Source organism: Gorilla gorilla, chromosome 14 (genome assembly GCF_029281585.2).
Source record: "Gorilla gorilla gorilla isolate KB3781 chromosome 14, NHGRI_mGorGor1-v2.1_pri, whole genome shotgun sequence".
NCBI lineage: Eukaryota > Metazoa > Chordata > Mammalia > Primates > Hominidae > Gorilla > Gorilla gorilla.
This window is the reverse complement of record NC_073238.2, coordinates 51119236-51138645: the sequence shown is the minus strand read 5'-3', so window position 1 is coordinate 51138645 and position 19410 is coordinate 51119236. Positions and strand designations below refer to the sequence as shown.

The 19410-nt window shown below is 39.7% G+C and overlaps 1 protein-coding gene across 2 annotated transcripts in view; it reads right to left on the bottom strand.

Moving 5' to 3' along the window:
- Positions 1–19119, bottom strand: part of RFXAP (regulatory factor X associated protein) — a 28942-nt gene extending 9823 nt beyond the window's left edge. The window contains exons 1-3 of one of the 2 annotated variants that reach the window (XM_019039889.4): positions 18349–19103; positions 12768–12875; positions 10541–10647 (exon numbers count right to left, since the gene is read on the bottom strand). In XM_019039889.4, coding sequence (XP_018895434.3) covers positions 10541–10647; positions 12768–12875; positions 18349–18954 — 821 coding nt within the window. In that variant the 5' untranslated portion in view covers positions 18955–19103. Of the gene's footprint in view, positions 1–9186; positions 10648–12767; positions 12876–18348 lie in introns of those variants that run through there. The other variant, XM_004054386.5, reaches the window with a different exon arrangement.
- Between the last annotated feature and the right edge of the window lie 291 nt (positions 19120–19410).

Sequence of the window (19410 nt, the reverse complement as noted above, 5' to 3'; positions counted from 1 at the left end):
CTGGTTCTGATCAATATCTTGTTCAACTTGCTATGCCTGTATGTCAACTATTTAAGAGATTTCTGTTGAAAATTCTTCCTTTTCCAAGATCATGTGAGAAGGTTTGCCATTTTGGTTGCTGGAAATAAACCCATCAATTCCTGCCTCCTATTGATAGAGGCAGGAGAGAGCCAAATGCCTAGGCAGACAGGGAAGGGTCCCCAGAGAACCTCTGACCCATCCACGTCATTGTGCACAGGGGGCTTGCCTAAACACGCCCACGGTGAAAAATTCTGTCCCTTAACAGGTGCACAATATAGGAAATAAATCAATATGGAATGGCTCAGACTAAGGGCTCATATGCACACTGAGGGAATGGGGTGGAGCCACCAGGAATTCATGCCTTATGCAGGGGAGGAGCCTGGTCTCTTCAGCTTGTTTGTGGTGACCTGGTATTCAATTTGTGAGGTGGGAGCCTACTGGTGGGACCCCCCCCTTTTTTGGTGAGGGTTTTCTTTTCACTTAATAAATTCTGCCCTCTCCACCCTTCAATGTGCCCTTGTGCCTAACTTTTCCTGGCTGTGAGACAAGAACCCAGATTTAGCTGAACTAAGGAGCAAAAAATCCTGTGGCACTATTATTAACACTAGGGATGAGCTATTACATTTTCCAGCAAGGGCACAGTGTAGGCAGTCAGGCAGCACTGGCCTCTGAGGACACTGCCGATCCTGCCACTGCTGCACTTGGCATAGTCACCACAGTGGTCCCAGCATCTGACCTTCAGCACATAGCCAGAGAGACACTCAGGGACTGGTGATCTGCTGCTGAGAAAGCACTCAGCACTCAGCCTTCCTCTCCAAACTGGGCACCTGAGATTTGCTCTGAATGTCTCAGTTCTAAGTTGTTCTTGCCCTTCAGAATGGGCAGTCCCTGGCCTGGGCAGGGGCTAGAGTGACTTTCAATTGCTAACAAAGCAGGACATACTGAGGAAAGTGAGATACAAGGTGGACTTTATAACTCATTAAAGGTAGCAAATGTCTGAGACTAATTGCAAAAGGCAAGTGATTCTTTGTTGTTGGCATTAAAGAGGTGAAGAAGAAATAGAGGAGACACAGTAATGTATCATTTGGGCATGTTACCCAGAGAAGGGCACCCAGATAAGAGAGCAATGCTTGTTTTTTCTTGGACAAGCATTTCCCTGGCCAAAAGGGTTCACCTAACTACCCCAAGAGGCAGGGTGTACAGGTCATGATGGATAGTTTAAAAAGAAAAGGCCAGCTCTGCAAGTATAAGAGGAACTCAAAAATAAGAGTCTCAGCACACCCTGCTATGAAGCAAACTTGAGTTTCCATACTGGCAGACAATCACCCTGCTATGAAGCAAACTTGAGTTTCCATACTAGCAGACAATTTTAGGTTTTCTTAGAAAAATATTGATCTCTGTAACACTCAGTTTCCCTCATTTTTTTTTGTTTTGTTTGTCTTGCTGTGTCACCCAGGCTGGAGTGCAGTGGCAGGATCAGGGCTCACTGCAGCCTCAACCTCCTGGGTTCAAGCAATCCTCCCACCTCAGCCTCCTGAAAAGCTGGGCTCTCAGGTGTGCACCACCATGCCCAGATAATTTTTGTATTTTTTGTAGAGACAGCATTTCACCATGTTACCCAAGCTGGTCTCAAACTCTTGGGCTCAAGTGATCTGCCTGCCTTGGCCTCCTAAAGTGCTGGGATTACAGGTATGAGCCACCACACTGGCTGGTTTCCTTCATTTTCTGAAAAGGATTGCTGTCACAATTACCCTCACTATGCCCCCCACAAGTTTCTGCAGATGCTTCTAATCAGCATGATGGTGAAGTGCAGGTATGCATGTATAGTTTAATGATATAACCATATTACCATAATAAACACTAACAATTTTAACGCTAATATTTAATGTTAATTAATATATTACTATTAACATATCCTGCTGCTTATTAGATTTTCAAAGGCAACCGGTATAAAATCTTATTAGTGCTGACTGTGGTCTCCAATTTAAGAAGAGTAAATCATTCGAGGTGCAATTATAGGAGGAACACAAACAGAAAATCCCACTAGTCATAACTTATCTTCTGGTTGTCTTCCTCAGCTTTCCGTTTTTGTTTTCATGCTGCACCTACTCTTGGAACCTCTAAAGCCCAAGCTACAAATAGCTCATAAAAATCAGCATCTGTGCTTATGGAATACATCTTAAGACAGGCTACATCCTTTTCTGCTATGAGGGTAAAGCTCTGAAGAGGAAAGATTTATTTTGCTGCAGTAGATGATTTTTTAGAAAGTTCATCTCCAATGCTTTAGAATAATCCAAACAACTATTTGGAGGATGGAGTACTAGACGTTAGGCGTAATGGGGGAAATAGCTCATCTTTTGATTAAAAGGTGAGATCAACTCACCTAATTATTAAACATGTCAAGTATTTTCATTAAAATGTTTTAAAAACAACTGTTAACTTCAAACTCAATAAAAGCAGTATTTAAATCAGATTTTTTTTTTCTATAGTGAGGCAAGTCTGTTAGATAAATGGTAGTTCAGCCCATTTTCAAATAAACTGCTATCTGCACACAGGTCCTAATCTATGTACCTTCAACAGTATCTGTGGTCATGAGTATAATATTCATTTTTCTAGCTAAGGAAGTTAGAAACTAAAGACAGTTAGAAACTGAGGGTGTAATAATGATTTTAAAAAAATTCTAAAATTTCCATTTCAATGAGTTACACAAAAGCAATTAGAGCTATTTGACAATATTCATATTAATTATATTTTCTAATTCTAGAAAAAGAAATGGGACATTATAAATCAGTAATCATTTGAAAGATTCCAACTTGAGACTTTTTAAACCAAGACTAGAAACCAAGAAGCCATAAAAGAAATGTCAGACATATTGAAATACACATAAAGTAAAAGCTTCTATGGCAAACGATACCATAAAAAAGTAAACGAACACATTTTAGATTTGGAAAAAAACAGGATAGAAGTGACAAAGGGTTAAATTTCATGATATTAATCAGACTTTTTACACCCTGAGCTAGAAAAAGGGAGCCTAACAGAAAATAAGCAAAAGATATGACTAAGCAATTCACAGAACAGCAAATCAAAATAAACAGCAAGCATATAAAACGATACTTTAGGCTGGGCACAGTGGCTCACACCTGTAGTACCAGCATTTTGGGAGGCTGAGTTGGGCGAATTGCTTGAGCCCAGGAGTTTGGGACCAACCTGGGCAACATGGCAAAAACTCATCTCTACACAAAATATAAAAATTACCCAGGAGTGGTGGTATGCACCTGTGGTCCCAGGTACTCAGGAGGCTGAGGTAGGAGAATCGCTCGAGCCCAGGAGGTTGAGGTTGCAGCGAGCTGAGACTGCACTACGGCGCTGTAGCCTGGGCAACAGAGTGAGACCCCATCTCAAAAAAAAAAAAAAAGAACAAGAAAAGAAAAGATGCTTTAATTTACCAGTATTCCAGGAAACGCTAATAAATGTAATAATACTGGCAAAGATGTGAGGGAAATTAATTCTTTTTCATTTGCTGGTAAACATGTTAAGTGTTACAGATTTCCTGGGGAAAGGAATATAACAACATCTATTTAAAGGAAACATATAGCCCTATACTCAGCAATCCCACTTCTGGAAGTCAATCCCGAGGCCATAAAACCACCAATATATACCGCTATATAAGGACACATTACAAGGATGTCTGCTGCAGCACTGTTCATAGTGGTAGAAAATGACACCAAGTGAATGCCTATCAACAATGGAATAGTTGAATAAATGATGATGCATTCATATCATGAGATACTCTGCAGTCATCTAAAGGAATGACTTAGAGCTATACAAGTGACTCAGAGGGACTTCTACACAGTACTGCATAAAAAAGCGTGTATAATATGCCCACACTTTTATGTAACAATGACAATTCTAAAGTATATATGTGTTCATATATAATTATACAAACATGAAAAAAACAGACTACATACTGGGTAGCTGACAAAGGTTACCTGGAAGTTGGGTGGTGCATGGAAGACAGAGGGTAAGAAAATTTTAAAAAGGAACAGAAGGGGGTAAAAAGTTAAACAAAAACTCTCAGTATATACAATACGATTATTAATGTATTTATATAAAATCGTATGTGTATGCATACAGAAAGTTTCATTTAAAAAAATTTAATTACTTAGCATTTATTGAAGGGCCTACTGTGTTAGAATAGGCACTTGCAGTCGGGCGCAGTGGCTCACGCCTGTAATCCCAGCACCTTAGGAGGCCAAAGTAGTCAGATCATTTGAGGTCAGGAGTTCAAGACCAGCCTGGCCAACATGGTGAAACCCTGTCTTGGCTAAAAATACAAAATTAGCCAGGCGTGGTGGTGCATGCCTGTAATTCCAGCTACACGGGAGGCTGAGGCAGGAGAATCGCTTGAACCCGGGAGGCAGAGGTTGCAGTGAGCTGAGATCGTGCCACTGCACTCCAGCCTGGGCGACAGTGAAACTCCATCTCAAGAAAAAATAAACTAAGCACTTGAAAGTGTTAGTTTTTACTTTAGCAACAACATACTATTCTGGAAAAAGCATCATTTCTGGAGACAATTTTAGGTTCAAATCTTGGCTCTGGCTCTAACAATATGACCTGTTTATACGTCACTTTAACTTCTCTGAGTTGCTTTCCTCATGTCAAAACAAGGACAATACTACTTGCCTTGCAATGTTTTGAGGTTCAAATAAATTAGCACAAATGAAAATACTTCCTAAAATAATATAATTAAGGTTAACATAAAATCTGTCTTTTAACACATTCCAAAAATCAAGGCTTAATTTGTGCAAAGGCTTTATTCTTATGGCCCAATGATGGTGCATCCACTGCCGAAATGCAAGGGGCGTGTCCAGATTGCACTGGCCCGTGACGAAAGCTTCCAACATTGTGCAGTAAGTCATTTGGAATCAGAGGGCCTGGATTTAAGTCCAATAGCTGTGCAGCCTTGAGCAAGTAATTTAACCTTGAAAAGTCTGCTTCTGTGTTTATAAACTAATAATTGTGCATGCATTACAGGATTGTTGTGGAGAGCAAGCAAATATGCATAATTGTTTTGAAAACTATAAAGTGCTAGAAAATTGGCAGATTTTGTCATATTGTCTTTAGATTATACTTTCTTGGTGTATCTCCAGCAGGGAAGTATATATTTTGGACCCCAGGATGGCCTGTAAACTCCAAGGCCTGTAAATCTCACTACACATAAGTGTCACGTATATGTAAATAAAGATTCACAAGTAAAACATTTTTTGAAATTTTTTAGAAAAATAGAAAGCAAAGGAGCAATTACTGTAAGCACAAGTTGTCTACACATCTCAATTTCTTTCCTTTTTTTTTTTTTTGAGACACAGTTTCACTTTGTTGCCTAGGCTGAAGTGCAGTGGTGCAATCTCAGCTCACTGCAACCTCCGCCTCCTGGGCTCAAGTGATTCTTGTGCCTCAGCCTCCTGAGTAGCTGGGACTACAGGCACGTGCCACCATGCTCGGCTATTTTTTTTTCTTTTTTTGTATTATTAGTAGAGAAGGGGTTTCACCATGTTGGCCAGGCTGGTCTCAAATTCCTGACCTCACGTGATCCACCTCCTCAGCTTCCCAAAATGCTGGGATTACAGGCGTGAGCCACCATGCCTGGACATCAATTTCTAACAAGATTTTTTTTTTAGTTTGTAGTAAGAACAACATTTCTGAAAAGGTCATATACGCATGGTAAGAATTCAAGCAATATAAAAGATCATTTCAACAAAAGATTGTCTCCTGACTACTGAACCCTCTCATCCCACACCACCAGTGCCCCGATTTTCCTTTGTGGCAGTTTGGATTAGCTACACCTGAAGCAAAACATTATTCCATAGTTTTCTACTTTTTTTGTCTTGCCATTTTAAAAATCGTTTTCACAATGCTCCAGAGCTCTCTGTTTGATGAGCTGAAGCAAAATGCTTTGAGCTTCTCCTTGAGGTAGGTCCTCCCTGAGTGACTTTCCTGCCATTAAATCCTAAAGGCTTATTTAATTGCTCCAAATCAACTCTTCAAGCAGAAGCCTAATAGTCTAGGTGCTGAGCATTTCTAAGGGCCAAGTGTACTGATAAATATTATAGAATAAAAATTGGGGCTGTCACTAATCGAGTGTAATGAGTACTGCTCACTTCCTGAGTCCATAGATTCCTAGCTGAAATACCTTGTGCTCTCATTCTTCCGACACTTACACTGCAATGTCATAGGACCTCCAGTCTCCATTACCATTAGCCTCATTTCTTCTCTGCTTAGCTCAAACCTATTCCTAAAAGTCCTTTCAGAAGCATCCTAACGTCCTCATCCCTTACTTTCTTGCACCAAATGAACCCTACATCAACCCTATCATCTATGTTTCCTACTAATACAGATGGCTGAGCCCAGTGAAACAGCATCACATAACTGCAGATTGCCATTACAAATTCCTGGTTTCCAGTAGGCCAAGTCCTTAATGCCACTTGTCAATCCTTTTCCCTATAGTATTATTTAGAAAACAGATTTGGCTGGCTGTCACAATAACAACAACCGTGGTTATACCATCATCATAACTGGTAGAAACAATATACTCCATTTCTTTTTCCCATAGTAGTTGAAAGGGCATCCCATGCTAGTGTGGTGGCTCAGTTCCTTGAGGACAACCAGGGACACAGATTCCTTCTATTTTGTTACTCCGCCTTCCCCAGTGAATGACCCTCATTTGGTCCATAGATGGTCCATTGCTTTGTCCACATTCCCGGCAGCAGGATGGAGGAAGAGAGGAAATGGGCTGCCCCGGGCTGACATCTGGAAGTTGCACTTATCACCTGTGCTTACATCCCACTGGCCAGAATTTACTCATATGGCCACACTCAACTGCAGCGGTAGCTGAGAAAGTCTTAAAAAAATAAAATCAACTATTAAAAAAATTGAAGTGTAAAATACATACTGAAAAGTACAAAAATCATAAATGCATAGCGTGTTGAACTTTCACTAATAGAACACACATGCCTAACCAGCAACTGGAAAAGCAAGCATCTCTGGAACACCAGAAACCTCCTCAAGCCTCTAGACTGTATCCTGCTCCCACGGGTGTTTTATCCTGCTTCTCTGTTCTGACAGCATAGTTTCACCTGCTTTTCTACTTTACGTAAATAGAATCGTACACACGTCATTTGTATCTGGATTCCTTGGCATGGTATGTGAGAATCAGCTATATGGTTATATATGGCTATGTTCCCAACCCAAAATTCTACTATGAAAGAAGGGGAAAAATGCTCTCAGAGGACTACTAGTAGGCTACTAGCTACTAGGCATCTCTCTTTTTTATTTTTTTGAGGCAGTGTCTCACTCTGTTGTCCAGACTGGAGTACAGTAGTGCAATCGCAGCTCACTGCAGCCTCTGCCTCCTGGGTTCAAGCAATTCTCCTGCCTCAGCCACCCAAGTAGCTGAGATTACAGGCATGTGCCACCATGCCTGGCTAATTTTTTATTTTCAGTAGAGACAGGGTTTCACCACGTTAACCAAGCTGGTCTCAAACTCCTGACCTCAAGCGATCTGCCTGCCTAGGCCTCTCAAAGTGCTGGGACAACTTTGGTGAGCAATCGTCCCAGCCGCTACCAGCCGTCTCTTTCACTGACTTTAATGTATCTTCCTAATATTTTCTTTCTAAAGCCCCTTACTACTTCCTGCACCCCACATTATCATATGACTGATTTTCCAACTTTGCTGGAAAATGGAAGCTGTGAATTCCTTTATGTTCTTATTACTACAAATAGACATGTATATTTATCATATCGCCTCAAATGAACTGGCACAGAATCACTTGTGCCATATTTTGTTAGAGTAGTCATAAGCCTGCCCAGATTCAAAAGGATAGAAAAGAAAATTTATATCTTAATGGACAACAATGCATAAGAGCATGTGGGGTGAGAGATACTGTGCAGACATCTTTGAAAAATATGGTCTGCCACACCTAGCTTGAAAGCATTTGCACAGCTATTTTAAATCACAGTAATCATATACAGAACTGTGAGAAATAATAATGGTTTCACGACATCAAATTTTCAGGTGATTTGTTTTGCAACAATAAATAGCAGCTAGGTGTATCAGTTACCTACTGTCACAAAACTGCTGCATCTAACACACTACCCCAAAACTCTGTGGCTTACAATCATAATTTATAATTGCTCACAAATCTACAGGTCAATTTGGTGGCTCTGCAAATTTGGGCCAGGCTTGGCTGATCTCAGTTGGTTATCAAGTGTATCTGCGGTCAGCTGGCAGGCTGGCTGGACAGCTTATCTAGCATAGCCTCATTCACATGTGTGGCTGGTTGCGAGCTATTAGCTGGTACAATACAGGTGACTGGACTATGTGTCTCATTATCCAGGAAGCTAGGCTGGGCTTCTTACCATGGCAGCAGGGTAGGACTCTAAAAAAACAAGTGGAAATGTTCAAAACTCTCAGAAGTCTATTCAGAGATGGCATCTTGTTATGTCCTCTGCATTTTATTGGCAAAAACAAGTCACAAGGCCAGTCCTCTAGATTTAAGGGGTAGGTAAATAAACTCAAGCTCAATGGGTAGGATGAGCAGCAAAGTCACACGGCAAATGGCATGAGTAAACACAAGGATAAAAAACTGGAGACACACTGCAATACGTCTACCCAAAATAAACCTTATTGCTTTACTGATCATTTTATAAGGTAAAAAAATGTCTAATGTGGCAGACAAAAATTAAATTGTGTTGAATATTGTCCTATTATTCTTATCCAAATTCATGAACAGGCAGCTACCTTATCCTAAAAAACATCCTTGGTAAAGATTCTGAGCCTCTCAGTTATCTATCCCATGTCTGACAATTACTCATCATCACAAAGTTCTTACAAATATTTAAATTCAGTCCCTTTTCATTCAGCTCTCACTGGGCTATTATTTTCCCTCCTTTCCCATTTCCATCCATTTCCCATTTCCCTCCTTTCCCATTATTCCATCTAAAGAAGCATAAGCTAATGTTTTCCACCATAAAGGGTAACTTAAGCTTCAAAAAAACTCTCAACATCGTAATTATGAGAATAAACTAACAGTTAATAACAGACAGTAGATGAATTCCTCTGCATCTAGTAAGAATAAACTAAAGAACAGAATAAAGAAATCAGCTAACTCAAAGGTCAACAACTGGACTTTAATGAATTAATTTTGTTAAAAGTGTTTTGAACAGATATGCAAGTAAAAACACACACATTAAGAAATGAACAAAAACATTCTTGCTCTCCATAAGTACTTCTTAGAACAGCCATGATTAAGTTGAACTTTATATATAGAGTTTAAAAAACAAGTAACAAATTTTTGTAGAGTTAAACTTGAGACACATACATTTATATCCTAATATTGGATATACTCTCTTGACATTTAATTTGTTATTCCTATTGGTAGGTTTGCCTTTTTAAAGTTTTAAAGTTTTCCTAGGAGAAAGTATAAGAAAAAGGTATCCAGATTACCTATCATTTTTGAACATTACTTAGGAATAACAGTTTTCAGATAGCTCAATTGTGAAAAACAATGACAAAATACTGGAGTGTTAGTTTTATTTTCAGGATCACCTTTTTGAAAAGGATCTTTTTCATTTTGTTTAATAAAAAATAAGTATAAGAAAAATAATTTTGTCTTGGCATTGGTGGGCTGAGATCTATACTGTTCACAAATTCAACAAACAAGAAATGTCTGCTTTAAGAGATCAGCACTAACAGGTAACATCAAAGAGAGAAGCCAACTGTAGGAGACACATCCCAGTGTGCTTAGTTAATCCATCAGGTTTTACTAACACACCTCTGAAAAGAGATGCACATCCTAAATTCACAGATATTAAACAATAATCACTTTCCTTATGTCTATATAAAATGTGCTTACCTCTTTGACAGCTTCAGTCTTAACTGCAAAGAAAGGTTATTAAGAGAACCCAATTATAGGTGCCCCAACTACATGTTAGCACCACAAAATAGCCATCAACATTTCTTGGGAGTGTTATTGGCACTGCGGGTGAGACAATCTTTAGTATGTGGGACTACCCCTGACACTGCAGAACATTTAGCATTCCTGGCCACTCACTAAAAGCCGGTGGTTTTCAAGGTCACCATGACAATCAAATTGACCCTTGATGAGAACCACTGAGCTAGATGAGTCAAGATTAATATCTATTAACTTTATGACTTCCACAGAAAGTAACTGCTTCATTACCTTCAGTAACAATGACTGAAGAGGAATATATTTTTTAAAAAACATTATAATTAAATGTTATTTGGAAAGATAAGCTGACTTCTTCAAACTCACAGTAATCTGAAAGATTAGATGCACAAAGTGCAATACTTACTTATCCCCAAATGCACACATACATTTACAGGAAAATGTTTATGTTCTACAGGCATATATTATTACCCCATTTATGTCTGGTAAAAAAATATGCTCATCTATTACAGTAAGATAAAAACCATGTAGATGTTCTTGGTAAGTTCCCTCACATTGATGTTCCTGGAAACTGCTGTTGTCTTTGCTCCAAAACTTGCTGATTTAATAGCTGTTGCTGTTTCTGTAAAAATTGCACTACTTCTGGACTTCTTAGTAACGACTTAGAAAGAAAAGAAAAAAATTATTAATAGCATTAATCTATGTCATTAGACTGTTTTCATGCTATTTAATTACTCTGATGTGTCCCTACATATGATACAATATGTTCACAAGAATATGCCTGAATCAAAAGCACTTTTACATCTGATGCACTGCAACTAAGCTGCAAACTAAAAATAATGTGATGTCACACATCAAAATACTAAAACCTAAAAATAACGGGTGAAGTCTGTTATTGGTGACTTTGTGTTACAAGGAAACACCTTCTCTAATATGCCAGCAAATATACTCTCTTGAAATATGTAAGAACAAAGAGCTAAAAGTAGCACTGACCCAGGACTATAGCAAGAAAAAAAATGGAGATGAAAGGGGGCCACATGTGAAAATAGCAGCTAAATGCCAGTTTGTACATACATACAAACTAGTGCTAGAAGTCAAGTTTCTCATTAGCCAACTAAGTCTTCATAAAGAAATTAAAAATTGTGTGTATAGGTGTGTATATATATATATGTACATACATATCGGTATATACCAAAATTTCAGGAAAAAAACTAATATAACTGCTCTAAAACATCCAATACCTTTTTGTACACTCATCACTTTAAAATATAGTTGTAATAATATAACAAATATAACAGACTATGATTAACATATTATTATTAGAGACAGGGTCTCACTCTGTTCCCCACGCTGAAGTGCAGTGGCGTGAGCATAGCTCACTGCAGTCTTGAACTCCTAGGCTCAAGCAATCATCCTGCCACAGTCTCCTGTAATACGTTTTTATAATAAAATACTTACATAAATTTATAGAGAAAAAAATCTTTGGCCCCAAAAAGCTGCAAAAAGATAAACTGAATAAAGTGAACATACTATCATTAAATACTGACTTTCAGATTATATGTATCATATCTTAGTACATTTTCTATTTATTAAACAGTTTTATTTAAAAATCATCTTAGCTGTTATGACACTGTTGGACATTTAGGCTGTTTCAACTACCTTTTTTACTATTTATGATAAATATATTCCTGGCAATACCTTTATGTTTAACTCTATCCATATTTAGGATTTACATTCTGTAAATGTCTTCATATTAAATGTGATGTCTGAGTTGAAAGGGATGACTCCTGGTACATATTGCCCAACTGCTTTCTGAAAGTGCCATACCAATATATAATGCCATTAACTACTTGAGAATGTCCATTTCATGAAAGTCTCAACATCACTGCATCATTGTGCATAATCGTTTAAATAATTTTCACTTTTTGTTTATTTTTACTGATATTGAATACCTTTCCATATCATTTAATGGTATTCTGCCTTTTTTTTCTGTTTCTATCTTTTGCAATGTATTGAAGCCAAAGGTTTTCCTCATCAAATTACAGGAATTTTTGTAATAAACTTTCTTTGCAGTTAAGACTGAAGCTGTCAAAGAGGCAAACATATTTTATATATATGTAAGGAAACTGATCATGTTTAATGATTTATAGGGTGCTCTGTTGCCTAGGCTGGAGTACAGTGGTATGATCATAGCTCATTGCAGCCTCGAATTCCTGGACTCAAGCAATCCTCCTGTTTCAGCCTCTTGAGTAGCCAGGACTACAGCTACATACCATCACACTCGGCTAATTTTTAAATTTTTTTGTAGATGGGGTCTCGCTACGTTGCCCAGAATGGTCTCAAATTCCCAGCCTCAAGTGATCCTCCCACCTGGCCTCCCAAAGTGCTAGGATTACAGGCATGAACCACAATGCGCAACCAGGAATATTTTATGTGATAAAATACCAGACACATTAACCATAGTCTTTTATATTTGTTGTACATATTTTTGCTCTAGGTCATTGTGCAATTTGCCACCATTTTTGACTATAGCATTCATTTTTATGTAGTCAAGTTTATAATCTTTTCTCTGTGATTTTGTCTATATAAGCTAAAAAAAAATCTCATTACATTTTTGAGGTAAAGTTCCGATTCTTTTTTTAAAATTTTGACTTATTAGGAATTTATTTTGATGTATAGTGTGATGTCATGAGCTAAAAATCTCAAAAATCTCAATAGTTCCATTTATAACAAACAACGTTTGTTAACACATTTATAACTGATTTACAAACAGATATTTACCAGTCTTTTTTGATTTAACACTTGTTCTAAAAGAGTAGGTCTTGCAGGACGATCCCCAAAAGATCCTGTTCTTTGTTTAACAATGGAGAGTATGTTATCTGCACTTTCCTGGGATAAATGATAAAAATGCAAATAGATAAACAGTTAACGTAATAAGTCATGATTACAGGTATTTCAAAGATGTAATGAACAGGTCTTTGCATTTCTTCCTTCTTCTTGCCCAGTCTCTGGGCAACTCTGGGAAAGTTCTTCATTATCATAAGCAAAGTATCGGCAGTTAATTTAACGTAACATTCCTCCTCGCTCCCTCTCCCCCCAGATTTTCAGCCTGGGTTCTTTAGTCTCTTGGCAGGTCTCAAAATTAATAGTGTGTGTGAGAGAGTGTGATACAGTAATACTGTGAGAGGTGGGCCACTAAGATTGAGGCAGAGTTACTTGTGAGCTATTTTCAATATTACAAAAAATGCCAAGTGGAATTGACCAGTCTCTTTATATAATGCTATCCAGGCCAAAACATAATCTGCTTGCCTTTGGATGAAATATATGAACTCAGAGGCAAATTATATACTGCTCAATAAGATATCTGATAGCTTTTTACCCAATTGGCAACCAAAACAAATGGGGGAGTAGTAAAATATTGTTTAAAGAAGCAATTGATAACCAAAGCTTTCAAAATTTAGATAAACTTGCTTGAAAAAGCACTAGTATAAATAGTCTCCCGCCACCTGTATGAACAAAACAGGTAAGTCCTAAAATGATACCATTACCCTGAGATTTCACTGCCCAAAAAAAAAAATCAGCAGCACTTATTATTAAATACGTACCCCCAGTTACCTGACAGCATCTTAAATACTTGTAATTTTGCTGGCATAACAAAATATTGTTTAGTTGACTGAAATATTCTGACTCTTACAAAACTATGCCACAATACCACATCCAAAATTCTTACTGAAGTAGCAAATATAAAATTATAAATGTTTTACTGGAAAGCCATACCTTGCATGAATTTAACCTCTTTGTTCTTTACTTAGAATATTATCTATGCTGTTTTTTCTCTTGGCCTTCTTTCTACTGGCCTCTGAGTTATCTATGAGAATATCCCCTTAATCTCTTTCATTATGAGAAGTTTACCAACCTGATATTACAAAAATATTTCATCCCTAAACATTTTAGGCCTCAACACATAAAAACTGTAAAAAGAAAATTCTAATACCCAGAGGAAACAAAAATAATTTCTTCCTCCTCCAGCAACCCCCAAGTTGATTTTATTTATGAGAGTCTTTCATTTTTATGTGCAAGATAATGGAATGCTGAAATTGACTTGATGGTACAGTACCCTCTGCCCTCACAACCCCACTATGGAAATTCAAAAGGTTAATTCACAAAATATTAGATACTGAATTAGATAAAGAAGCTTGTAGTGAAAATAACCTTTAGTCATCTAGTCCAAACTTGTACAGATGTTGGAATTCTTTTTCAAAAACCTGCAATGCTTTTTGTCCTACAGAGTTTACCAACTTTTGCCACATTTCATTTGGTTTTGAATAGCTCTAACATTTCGGTAGAATGTTAGGTAGCTTTACTTAAGCTGAGCTGAAATACACACTCCTTGTGATTTATGCCTAAGAGTCCTAGTTACCTCAGAATCATGCCATATAAGTCTACTGCTTCTCTTAAATGATAGCTTTTTAGATATTTAGTAAGAACAATCCCACCAGCAGAGGTCAATTCATTTATCCCTAGTCCCTTTATGCGTCTCTCATATAGCATGGTTCTTAGATTGGTGGAGTAGACATTATACACACTTGTTCCTCATTTAACCTTGACTTGTGTAAGAAATATTAATTTTAGATACCTTAATTTCTTTAATTTTTTTTACCTTAATAAATTCTTCATTGGAATAGAGACCTTAATTTCTAATCTTGCTGCTCACAACATAGCAGAAGACACCGTCATCACCTGTCAGTCCTACTATAATAATCTTCGAAAGAGTCTCAAAATCTATAGGCTCTCAACTTTAACCCACTCCATCAGGGTAGGATCCTCTGCTGCTTCCTAATTAGATCACTTCATTTAAAGACTCCAAATCCAAATCCCATAGCCTGGCATTCAATACTATAAAAAACTGGCTTCAACCTATCTTTCCAAATTTCTCTCTCATGAATTTTCCACTCAACTATTTTAGCTAGAATAGTCCACTTGCTATCTTCACAAAAGTGTTTTCTGTATTCCTACTTCTCTTTCTTTACTAAAATGTGCTTCTCTTTCCTTTTATCTACCAGAATTCTAGGGAAGCAGTATAGTGAGGAGGTAAAAGTCAAAGCTCTAGAATAAGACTGTTTGTGTTTGAGTACAATACTTGCTGGCTGTATGACCTAGGCCAAATTCTTTAGCCTCTCTGTGCCTCAGTTTCCATGTATATAAAATATAGTATCTATCCCATTGCTGAAGGGTTGTGAGACTCCATTTATAGCTTAACACACTGCTTGACACATAAGAAACTCAGCTCATTAAGCGTAAACTATTGCCCATCCTTTCTGGTTTATACTGAGTCACATTTCCTCTGCAAAGCCTTTCTGGAGTATCTCAGCCTACAATGATCTATCCTCCTCTGAACTACTAAAACCGGACTATACAGTTGGCTCTTATTATATCCTGGCTGGCACTGTTATTTTCTTTACACTCAGTTTAACAAAGATAAAGACTTACAGATCTTGTTACCTCCTCAGAACTGATAAAGTATCCCACAATATAAGACAAACTGGATAGTAAACTATTAGTATTATTTGTTGCTTATAGCAATTAATTCCCTTCCATAAAAAGTCATGCAAATTATTTTAAAATAGTGAAGCTAGGTGCAGTGGTGAAATAATCCCAGTTGCTCGGAAGGCTGAGGCAGGAGGATCACTTGAGCCCAGGAATTCGAGGCCAGCCTGGGCAACACTGTGAGACCCATCTCTAAAAAATTAGATAAGTAAATAAATAACAAAATAGTAGTAAGGTTCTTTTCGTGGGAGGTGCAGAGGGAGACTCTAATTCACTATCTATCTGCCTTTTATACATTTTCCTCACTGTAGATGTAAATGTTACGTAGTTAAAAAAAAAAAAAAAAGTAAGCAGCCATAGGTTAACTACTTCTTTCTTGAAAATAAGTATTATTAGGCCAGCGTGGTGGGTCACACCTGTAATCCCAGCACTTCAGGAGGCTGAGGTGGGAGGATCAGGAGTTCGAGACCAGACTGGCCAACATGGCAAAACCCCGTCTCTACTAAAAATATAAAAATTAGCCGGGCGTGGTGGTGCATGCCTGTAATCCCAGCTACTCAGGAGGCTGAGGCACAAGAACTGCTTGAACCCAGGAGGTGGAAGTTGTAGTGGGCCGAGATCGCACCACTGCACTCCAGCCTGAGCGACACAGAGTAAGACTGTCTCAAAAAAAAAAAAAGAAAGAAAAAAAGTATTATTTTTCTCCCTCTCTAAAGAATTCTGAAGTGAATGAGCACCTGTGGAACATACTGAGGAAGAAACTTGATCACCTTTACTAACTTTCATTCTTTCCAGATGCTTATTTCCCTAAATCCCCGTAATCAGAGATTTGGTAAAACATATTATAAGAATATGGATTGAGGGGGTTTTTAAACTAAGATTACAGAAGTCCTGAGCCCATTAATTAGTATGCAAAATTAAAGTTACATAGTGGATTTTTCTAGGAAAAGTCTTCATTAAGTCACCAGACCCTCAAAGAAGTCCTCTTACTCCAAAAGAGTAAAACTTAAGGGAAAGAGAAGTCACTCAGTCCTAACCAGTGTGAATTAAGTATGACACACTGGCAACTGCAAATTTTAGAAATATTTAGAATATTATACTTTTTGTTTCTGAGACAAAGTCTTGCTCTGTCACCCAGGCTGGAGTGAAGTAGCACAACCATGGCTCACTGCAGCCTCAACCTCCTGGGCTCAATGATCCTTCCACCTCAGCCTCCCGAGTAGCTAGGACCACAGGCATGTGCCAACATACCTGGCTAATTTTCAAAATTTTTTTGTTGAGATGGGGTCTCCCTATGTTACCCAGGCTGGTCTCAAACTTCCGGGCTCAAGCGATCCTCCCTCCTAGGCCTCCCCAAGTTCTGGGCTTACAGGTATTAGCCACTGAGCCTGGCCTAGAAGATTACATTTGTAAACAATTACAAGGTCTAATATTTTAGTAATGGAGCACTTCAAGTTCAGCCTGAAACTAAGAAATTTAAAGACTTAGAATACATCCTAGGACCCTAAGACAGTTTGCAGTTAAAAAAAAATTTTTTTTATCACTTTTTTTTTTTTAAGGAGACAGGGTCTTACTATGTCATCCAGGCTGGAATGCAGTGATGCAAACAAGGCTCATGGCAGCCTCGAACCCCTGGTCTCAAGCAATCTTCCCACTTCACCCTCCCAAGTACAGCTGGGTATACAGGCACTTGCCACCATACCTGGCTTGGATCACTTGTAACAAAATTAATTTTTTCTCTACACTGAGGGATTATATAGCTCTCACAAGAAGAAACATCTGCTTATTTGTGACAGCCTCAAAGTATACCACTACCAATGACAATAATAATGGGTAAGGTTTGCAAACTTTAACCAGTTGCTGGACACTGTGTGAACACTCAATATGGAATGGCTCACATATTCACAGCAACACTATGAATGACACACGATTTTAATGCCCATTTTACAGAGTTTAATAACCTATTCAAGCCACAAGGCCAGCAAATGATGCAACAGGGATTTGCACCCAGAAGTCGAACTCCAGAACACTGGTTCTACCTTTGACTCAGTTCAAATCAAACAATCCAAAAGTTTTTTGAGACTTATACCCCATTATCATCCTTTTTTTTACCCCCTCAGGGGTGCTAAGAAAAGGGGTAGTGAGAACAGGGTCCTAAGAACAAGGACACTGAGAACAAAGTATATTAAGTATTGGGGTAGTGAGAACATGAGAACAAGGGACTAAACATAGGGGTACTGGGAACAGAGTTGTAAGAAAAGGGTACTAAGTACAGGGGTACTACAGACAGGCAACTGAGTATAGCAGTACTAAAAATAGGGTACTAGGAAGAGGGTTAACAGAACAGGACACTAAAAACAAAGTACTAAATACAGGAGTATTACAAATAGAGGTACTGAGAACTGGGTACTGAGAACTGGATACTGAGAATAGAGTAGTGAAAACAGAAAGAGATGACTTTCTCGGAAGTACCAACTTCATCTAGGTTCCTAAGTCTCCTTTAGCGATGAACCAGACCGATCGTTTACTCTATGTCCTTCCAGCCATATCCCAGATCTATGACAGCTCTGCCGATGTCACATTATTTTTACTGAAATTTCTGCACCTATCATGAGTTCAACAGAACTGTTATTGCTTTGCACATGTTGGTATAAACTTTAATTTAGGGCAAACACTCTAATTCTCAACCACTAACCCAGTCACTGCAACCCGGCCCATTTGGAAGTGGGGAGGGCAGGCCCTGGAGATGCGGTTTGCGTTAAGATTGGGTTTCTTCTTCCACCTCCCATCCCCAGGCCTCAGCTAAGTCTGATACCTCGAGTTTGACGTTTCCCGCGCTGCCAGTCGAGGCAGTCCCACCGCAGTTTAGGGCCTGGTCGCTCTTCTTCTTTTTATACTTGTCCTTGTACATCTTGTTGCGGTGTTTCTTGCACATCCACGGTTTGCGCTGCTTGGCCACCTGGCTCGTGGTCTCGCTGCAGCCTTCGTAGGTGCAGGTCTTGCTCATGCTGCCCCCACCGCTGCCCCGCCTCCGGGCGCCCCCGCTGCTGCCCTCGCCCCCCGAATGAGTCTCCTCGTCCTCTAGATCCTCCAAACTAGCCGCGCTCTCGCCTCCCCCCGGAGGGTCCGAAGTGTCTAACAGGTCCGCCTCGTCCTCCCCAGCCTCCTCTTCGCCATCCCCGGCCCCTTCGCACAGGTACCTAACGGGCTTGCCCGCCCCAACGCTGGCCCCGGGGGCCGCAGCCTCGTCCTGCCCAGCACAGGGTTGCATCACTAGCAGGGTGAATTGCGAGGCCGAGGCCGCGGCCGCCACCGAGGCTGGCGCCAAGGTGGGAGCCGCAGCCGGGGCTAGGGCCGCGGGGTGGGGCACGCCGCTGGCGGCGCCCGGCCCCGCGCCCTCCGCTACACCCTGCGCCTCCATGCTGCTAAGACCTGGCCGGGGTCCACGACCCCGGGCTTTTAGCACCTGCCTGGCCTAACGGTACTTCGCGAACCAAAGACTCAGGATACGCTGGGGTAAAAGGCGCCTATGCCGCGACGGCGCCCCGACTGCGCCTGCGCGACCGCAGCCTGCGCGTCAGCGTGTGTACGCCCGCGGGCTGTCAGGGAGCGCGGCGCCTCTGGGGGCGGGGCTGAGAGCACACCCAACGGGACTGACTGCGCATGTGCGGCCGCGGCCCCTTCGGCCAGCTGGGGGATTTGTAGACAGGGTCTGGGGGTTGTGTCAGGTGAAAACCTGCAGTGGTTGGCAAGGCAGCGCCGTTTTACCTGAACCTATTTTATCTAAAACGGTTCAAAGTATCTTCTACAGGAGTTCCAGTATGCAAATTAGGATTGTTCCTGAGCGGTCTCACGACTTGTAGTGTTAGGATGCTAA